Below are 8,671 nucleotides of genomic sequence, written 5' to 3' on the forward strand. Positions count from 1 at the left end.
AGGGAAAGGAGGGCTTCGCTTCTCTTGTTAGTAATTACTTTTTAATGTGTTTTGAAGCCCAGCAGTGAATTAGATGTTTCAGCTAATGTACAGTCAGATTCTGATTCTACCCAGAGTGGGACTTGTAAGCCTTTTTCAAAACACTGGCTCACCTAGGAACTACGTTTGCATTTTGTCACCAACCATATTCCGACCGTGTTTTGGAACCCCATTCAAATTCTGCTTGGGGTGCTTGTGGCACACCCACATTTGACTAGCAAAGTTGTTAATAAGAGGTCTTTGTAAAGGAAGCATGAACATTGAAGCATTTTCTAACGTGTTTCTAGCCAGACTGGTTTAGTTAGCCAGTGTGATTCAGATTTTCGAACTATTTTTTTACCATAGATCTCATTGTTTGTGGAAATAAAAATATGTATGCTATGTGTGTGCTAGATGTGTGCAACTGGAGATATATGCCTAAAACAGATTGTAAGGGTTTAGCATTTATGACTCAATTTTGTTTCCTGGAGAAACTTAACATTTAGGTCCAGATCAGTGAGAATAATGAATCCAGTGAACTGGTCCCATTATTCTAATTTGCAGCACATATTTTCATTGGGCTGGAATAAATTATCATATTTTACATAAATATGGCTTTGAATAGTACAAATTCCAAGCAGCTTAGTGGTACAGTGATAGAGTCCTAGGGCTGGAGTCAGGAAGACTTGAATTCATATGTGGCTTTGGACACTCACTAGCTATGTGACCCTGGATAAGTCACTTAACCTCTCAGTGCCTCAGTTTCCTAATTGGTAAAATGAGGATAATACCTAACAGGGTTGTGAGGATCAAATGAGATCATATTTGTAGATCACTTAGCACGATATCTAGCAAATAGTTGATACTTAAGAAAATGCTTGTCTTCATCCTCCTCATTTTCCCCTCTGCCTTCTACTTCATGGAATTCATTATTTGAACTAATCAGGACTGATACATATAAGCTTAAATTTTAAAATAGTTTTATTATATTCATCAATGAGCAGTAACAATTTAAAAAGCATAGCCAAGTTGTTCTTTTAATTGAAATTCAGGAAAATATATGTAAACTTAAAGCACTATTTTCTAATGTAGTATCAGTGACCTAAACTGCATGAATTTTTTTTTTGGTTGTTTAATTAGGAAAGAGAGCTTTGGAATTTTTAACAGTGATGCTTCCTTTTTCTGAGACTCAGTTTCTCTATCTTGCCCCAGGTTGGAAGTACAACAGCTACTGTGACTGGCCTCTCTCCTAAGCAGCCTGATGACCCCCTTCTCTAAGGTGCTCACCATATTGGTGCCAGACTTAGTGGACATCCAGTCAGCTTAGCCTAATGTAACTCAGAACTCCTAAGCTTAAGCAGTCCACCAGCTTCAGCCTCCCCACTGGAAGGGATTATAGGCTGTTGCCACCATGCCCAGCCCTGCAAGCAAGCTTGACTTTTTTTTTTTCCTGTTTTCAGATTCTCAATTTACATGCAAATATTTTTGTAAGGAAAACCTTTGTCTGAGTTACTCAAAGCACTCTGCAGCACTAAAGCTTTGTAATCCTAGTTAAGGTAAATATTTATAGGTGAGCAAACTGAGGCCCAGAGAGTCTAAAAGTACTTGCCGAAAGCATTAGATAGCAAACTCAGCAGGGGAGGAAGAATTAAAACTTAGACTTCCTAACTTGCAGTCCAGTGTTTTGTCCAGTCTGAATACATTTCGCCACTTTTATTCTTTCCTGTCCTATGCCAGGATTGTTTTAGGAACTTCCCAGAAATAACAAGCCATATGTGGGTGTTTTATCTCCAGAATGATTCACCAGAAAGAGGCCACGTATTTAACCGAAGTAGAGTAAGAATGAGAATGACTCTTGTCTCGCTAACTCCAATAAATGATGGACAGTATAGTGCATCCTTTTAAAAGACCACTTTGCTTTTGGTCTTGTATATCTCTCTGTGCTCAGAATAGTTGGGTGTTAAAGTTGTTGGTTTTCCCTTTCTTATTCCCTAAAATAGAACAAATGTTATGACTTGTGTTCAGGCCCCAAGTGACAAGGTAGGCTTTCCAGTCTGGAAAACACTGTGAGACAAGGTTTTCCGTTTAACACCATGAATTAGATGTCAATATCCATAGTTTTTCAGGAAGGAGTATTTTTTTAAGCTTTCCCTTCAGAACTCAAGAGTACCTTAAACAGTTGACAGTGCTAATTCAGAATAGTTGGTACCCTCAGAATCTTTCCCTGCATCCTTCAGTTTCTCCCCAAAGGCTTCTTTTCTGGTATGTGACAGAAATCTCTAAGTTTCCATTTATGATAAAATTGGAGTGTATGAAAAGAAAGAAATGGGGGGGAAATTAAGCTAACAGGAAGGATTAAGAAAGGAATGATTTGGAATAGGAGTTGAAAGTTTGAGGGAAATTGACTTTTAAAACCTGTCCTTTTATTTGGATCCTTTAAAGAGTTACTACCTTGAAGTCTCTGCCTTAAACACAGACAGGCATACAAATCATCAGCACAACACAGACCTTTTAAGCAGGTAGCTGCATGTTTTAGAATTTCTCCTGGGAAATAAGTATCTGATGAAAGATTGGGAAAAAACACAGAAGGCTATGAAGTTGCCTATACTTTTCACCAACCAATGTATCCAGACCAAGAGAGAGTTCTAGGATGTTGGAAAAGACAAAGATAGATTGTCTGTATCTGAATAGGAGCAAGATTGGGAGTGGCAAAGGGTAGGGAGAGGACAATGTCTTATGAGACTAGTTATAGGCTTTGCTTTGAATTCAGTCCAAATTGACAGTGGCTGAATTTTACTTCCATTTTATTGCCAATCTGTGGCCCATTTCCATCTGTTAATGGGTAAGTACCTCAGTTGGCACTAGTAGCCTTAGCTTAAAGGCCTGGGTAGCCAAGGTCAAAGTCTTCTTTTTGTGTTAAGAAGTCAAGATTAGGGTTCAGTGTTGAAGAGACAGTATTGTAGGGAGATCTAGTTGCTGCTGTCTGTGCTATTTCTGTTGTGTGAATAAATAAAGGATTTCAGATTCCACGACTGTTGAACTGACTTTCAGTCAGGCACCAAATTAATTTATAGTACTTTATTGTCTATAGACCACACTTAATGCTTAACAGTTACATCATTAGTTTTCTTAACTACTGCACATTCTTCATTTTAAGCCCTTAAGGTAAGTTTTTCAGTATGAGACAAAATGAGAAAACTACCAAAGGGTCTGATTATGTGTATGAACAAGGGAAAAGGAAAGATGATCAGAGTTGGTAAACTCAGTGAAAAAAATTTTCACATAACTATTTTGCTATGGTTATTTTCTTATTTTAGTTATTCTTTTCATATAGTACAGAAAGGCAAAATCTGCACCCCCCCCAAATCCAGAAGCTACAAATAAGCATAAGGAAAAACTCTTTGATGGTGGCACCTAAGTCATACTCAAGTATAAAAAGGAAAGGAGTAATTTAGAATGAGAGTTCCAAGTGTAAAATTTTGATCAGAAGCTAATTTTCTTCATGTCTCTGACCTAAAATGTGGTGCTTTGGGGAGAGCAGTAGGATATAGATAACTTGGTTTATGGAGTAAGTCAAAAAGCTGTCAACTATTAGGCTAATATCTTCATGTCCCCACTTCTGTTCATAATAGATAGATGTAACTCATCTTTATGCCCTGTGGCTAGTTATATGAATAGGGACTTTAAAATTCAGGATCCCTGTTACCAACATCTACTCTTAATTTTCCAACAGCTCTGATATGTTCATGTACAAACTGCGTGCACACCAACTACACATGCGAAACGGATGGGGTCTGCATGGTTTCCATTTCCAACATGGATGGGATGGAGCACCATTCTCGAACTTGTATCCCCCAGGCTGAGCTGGTCCCTGTAGGAAAGCCCTTCTACTGCCTCAGTTCAGATCATGTTCGAAACACACACTGCTGCCACACTGACTTCTGTAACAAGATTGACCTGAGGGTGCCCAGTGGTGAGTGAATGTTGTAGAACCATTGATTGTTGTATCTTTGGGAGATGGAGGTGGCTGGATATATAATTTCATCTGTTACCATCTACTGCAACTCCTTTGATAGATGAGGTGAACCCTTTGTCATTTCAGTGTCCCCCAGGATTATGGGGGAAGGGAGGAGAGCATCAAACCTTGAATGTAGTATCAATGGAAGCAGGGCTTGGTGAGCAGTCACTGCCGCCCAGAAGAAAACGGAGTGCAATGGAACAGTAACAAGAAACTGGTGAAAGGTCAACCAAGATCAGTCAGTGCTGGGGATGGGAATAGGCTAGAGGCAACAGAGGCATTCAGTTGTAGGGAACTAACTCTTGTTGAAAATAGAAGTAAAGTGAGGGACAGTGAGGCAGCACAGCAGTGGATAGAGAGCACCAGCCCTGAAGTCAGGAGTACCTGAGTTCAAATCTGGCCTCAGACCAAATACTTGACACTTAGTAGCTGTGTGACCCTGGGCAAGTCACTTAACCCCAATAGCCTAAAAAAAAGAGAGAAAAAGAAAATAGAAGTAAAATGAAGAGAGATGGAATATGGGGGTAGGTAACATAAACAGGTGTGAGAAAGAAGGTACAGTATCAAGAGAGAGGGACAATATCTCCCCATTCTTTGGAATTTTGAACTTTTTGGCACAAAGGGCAAAAACTTTTGGAAGCCCCCTTTATTGGGGGGTGTCATTAGAAGGAATCTCTAACAGTAGTTAAGGAGGGAAAAGGAGAAATAGAGACTAGTATGAGAGGAAAATGTTAAAATTTGGAAATTATTTAGCAGAGAGGAGTTAGTACCCCCAGACACTGTGGACTATGAAGAAATATGCAGATTTACCATGTAATTGGGCCACCCCCAACTTTAGTCAGATGTCAGAAGGGATTATTTTCTGAGAAAGTTTGAGAAGCTCTGGTCTAGTGTACAAGAATTATTTGCTGAGGAGCTGGCTCAACAGGGACTGAAAGGAGAAGCCAGTGGCAGTGGTGGCAAGGTGGGAAGGAGATTGTGTCTCTTTTGAGGATATTTTATGGAAACCCCATCTCACTACTTTCCTTTATTTTACTATTTTTTATTCCACCTGTTAAATCTCTCAGGTCACCTGAAGGACACCCCATCTATGTGGGGTCCTGTGGAGCTGGTCGCTGTCATTGCTGGCCCAGTGTTCCTCCTATTTCTCATCATTATTGTCGTCGTCTTTGTTATTCACCATCATCAACGTGTTTATCACAACCGCCAGCGGCTGGACATGGAAGATCCCTCTTGTGAAATGTGTCTGTCCAAAGACAAGACACTTCAGGATCTTGTCTACGATCTGTCTACTTCAGGGTCTGGCTCAGGTACAGAGTTCTCCAGGGCATTGTGTCTGTGGTTAGCCTGCATTGTTGTCTCCCAATAGGGTAATGTGTAGATGGGGTAGGCTGATCATCCTGTGTTTGCTTCTACCAGGACTGTGAGTCACTTGGTGTTTTTATAATTCCCCTTCTTCTGGAGCCCCATATGGAATAAGGTAAAGTGGCAGGGTCACATAATTTTTTTTATTTCCTAAGATCCCTCAAATTAAATGTAAACAACTCTTCATCCTGAAAATGCTATCACTTCTAGAATTTAGCATTTGTGTAGCTATTAACATTCTGCTGGTTCTGTCTGAGTGATGATTGCAAAAAGTTAGTTGGTAGAACACTGTTCAGCAGATACTTTGAGTGTGTGCAAAATTCCCATAAGGTGGTAGTAGCTAATCATTGATCTTGCAGTATCTACAAGGTGAATTTAAGGACACTGAGTGTTGAAACTTAGAGTTGGTCTTTGGTGAATTATTTACTTATACCAGTTGCCCTAGGATTTTGTGACAGGGGTTTGAAACAGGCCACCTGCTCCATATCCTGAGTGACTTGCTATTTACCTGACTGAAGCTTGCTTCATCAAAGGAATCAAACAGGAATTTGAACCCCAGCATTAAATCTTAAGATGAAGTTATTAAAACTCTTCAGACTTTAGGGATCCACATGATCGATATGATCAGCTAAACTATTGGGCCTGGACAGAACTACAGGGAGCCTAAGGATCTCAACAATAGTGTAATCTTCCATTGTTGGAAAAAAATGTCCTTAAAAAGCATTGTTATCACTGCATCAGATATCAAACATAAGAACGAGCATGGGCCTTAGAGATCACCCAGCCTGACCTCCTCATTTCATAGGCAAGGAACGTGAAGCAGTGACTTGCCCAAGATCAGTGAGGTTTGAGTTTAAGTCTTCTAATTCTAAATCCAGTGAAGATAGATGGCTTCTTTGTGACAAGTTTTTTTTTTCCCCTTTTGAAGTAAATTCTAATATCTTATCCCATCAATAGAGCAGTTGGCATTGTAGGGAAAATAATACTCAGTCAGGACAAAACTTTTCCCCCAAAAGTGGGAGGTATTTTTAGGTATAGCAGAGCACTCTAAAGTGTCTCACCTTTATATTTTTAGAATGTGAGGAAGCGAGAGAAAATATATGGCTTGGTCTTTGGAGAAGTGTCCTCTGATCCGTTTTTATGTGCCCCACACCACTGCCCTCTAGTGGAGGAGGAAAGCTACCAATGGATGGCTCTGAATGTTTTTATCCTCCAAGCTACTTAGCTCTCTCTTCACCCCTCTTTAGAGGCTTGATCATCTCATGCTCTAGTTCTTCCATCAGGATGCATGGAGCAGAAATGAGTGGGTGGACTGGGAGATAACTGGTTGCATCAGCTGATAAATGTGCTGTGTTAAATGCAAATCTTTTGACTCATATACTAGACTGGTTACATTCAAGTCTCACTTTTCCTAGGAACAGAAAAGAGAAGCAGCATGGATAGTACAAAACAAAGGACATTTATATTCTTTTCCCATTCTTCTCTTCAGCTCCAATCTCCTCAGCTCAGTGTTACAGTAGTTAGCTTGGAGTTTAACTGGAAATTTGTGAAGAGACTTTAGATTATCATAAGTGATGCTTGAGAACTGAGTATACTATATGCCTTTCACATGGGGCACTAAGGTAGAGACTTTATAAAGTGAAATAATGGGCTGGCTTCTGGAAGCCTACACTTTAGTATCTCCTTCTTTTTTTTGGTCCACAGGATTACCACTCTTTGTCCAGCGTACAGTGGCGCGTACAATTGTCCTACAAGAAATCATAGGCAAAGGCCGATTTGGGGAAGTATGGCGTGGCCGGTGGCGGGGTGGAGATGTGGCTGTGAAGATTTTCTCCTCCCGGGAAGAACGATCTTGGTTTCGAGAAGCAGAAATATACCAGACTGTCATGTTGCGTCATGAAAATATTCTTGGATTTATTGCTGCTGACAACAAAGGTAAAGGACTGGCTTTGGTATAGGGTGGAGGAGGAATGATGCTTCTTTCTACAACATTGCTAGATGAAAGGGGCACTGAAAAAAAATGCATACTTAACACAGCTTAAGTTTGTATTTTTTTGCTTTATTCAGAAAGGCAAAGATCTGATCAAGTAGTTAAGACTTATTAATCCCAGATGGAATAAGATAACCCCAAATGGCAGTTGAACATTTGAATGATCTAGAGCAGAGGTGTCAGACATGCCCAACCAGATTAAGATGTAATTGGAAAATATTAACGAAATTAATATAAATGCAATACAATATAGATAATGTTAATATATGGTTTTCTAAGTCAATATTTGGACCATAGAGATCCTTATATGCAGCTTACATACAATGGTCCTGGTTCCTATTTGAGTTTGACACCACTGATCTAGAGTAATTAGCTCTATATATTTTTGCCAGGGGGTCAGGGAAAAGAGAAAACCAGTCCTGGAAACTGCCTAGTTGTCTGTTGTCATGGAAATGTGTTCAACCTACATTGTAGAAGTGATCCATTCCTGGCTCTTAGGTATTTCTCAAACACAAGGCAAGTCACTTGGACTTTTTCTGCCTTTGTAAAGGCATACCTAAAAGCAAAGGTATGCCTTTTTGTAAAGTGGGAACCTGTTACTGTTTTTCTCAGCCATAGAGAACATCTGAGGTAACTTTAGGAGTTAGTATCTGAAGTCTTTGGAGGGTGCTAAATGTTTCTTGTCTTCTAAAACAACAGCAGACAGTTATATTCCTTACACTGCTATGGAAGTTAATAACATCTTTAGCTACCACAAGGGGGAAGAGTCCTTGATTCCCAGACAAGTAAAGAAATGAGAAAGAACTACTTTATTTGAGTATGTGTTCTTTCAAAAAAAAAAATCACATCACCACCCATTGTTACAAATTTTAGATCTTTAAACAGAAAGGCAGAAGGATTTTCCTTTGAACTTAATAATAAGATACCCAGATTTTAACTGGACAACAGTTATTGTGTAAAGAAGTGGGCGCTGGTATTGAGTGAGCCCTCTGTTGCCAATGAGAAGCCAAGAGTTGGGATTTTTTGGAAGCCACTCCCTTTGTTGAAACTGCTGACTATGAACAAGGATTTAGCTATTGAGAGCTATATTAGATCTGAGGAAGAGAAAATCACATCCCTTTATTTAGTCTTTATCACTTTCCTAAAAATCCTGGAATTTGGGAGACCTGGGTCTAGTCCATAGCTCTTTCATTGATAGTGGATTATTTATCCTTTGTAGTTCTTGGTTTGCTCGTGTGTGTGTGTGTGTGTGTGTGTGTGTGTGTGTGTGTGTGTGTGTG

The 8,671-nt window shown here is 39.6% G+C and overlaps 1 protein-coding gene across 1 annotated transcript in view; it reads left to right on the forward strand.

Annotated features, from left to right (window-relative positions):
• The window catches only part of ACVR1B (activin A receptor type 1B), a 42,787-nt gene that overhangs the window by 15,108 nt on the left and 19,008 nt on the right, over nt 1-8,671 (forward strand). The window contains exons 2-4 of the mRNA XM_027844366.1: nt 3,752-3,991; nt 5,104-5,346; nt 7,106-7,336. Of these exons, the coding sequence (XP_027700167.1) occupies nt 3,752-3,991; nt 5,104-5,346; nt 7,106-7,336 (714 nt within the window). The remainder of the gene's footprint in view (nt 1-3,751; nt 3,992-5,103; nt 5,347-7,105; nt 7,337-8,671) is intronic.

The sequence above is a fragment of the Vombatus ursinus genome, unplaced genomic scaffold, assembly GCF_900497805.2.
Source record: "Vombatus ursinus unplaced genomic scaffold, bare-nosed wombat genome assembly UNPS02014941.1, whole genome shotgun sequence".
Classification (NCBI taxonomy): domain Eukaryota; kingdom Metazoa; phylum Chordata; class Mammalia; order Diprotodontia; family Vombatidae; genus Vombatus; species Vombatus ursinus.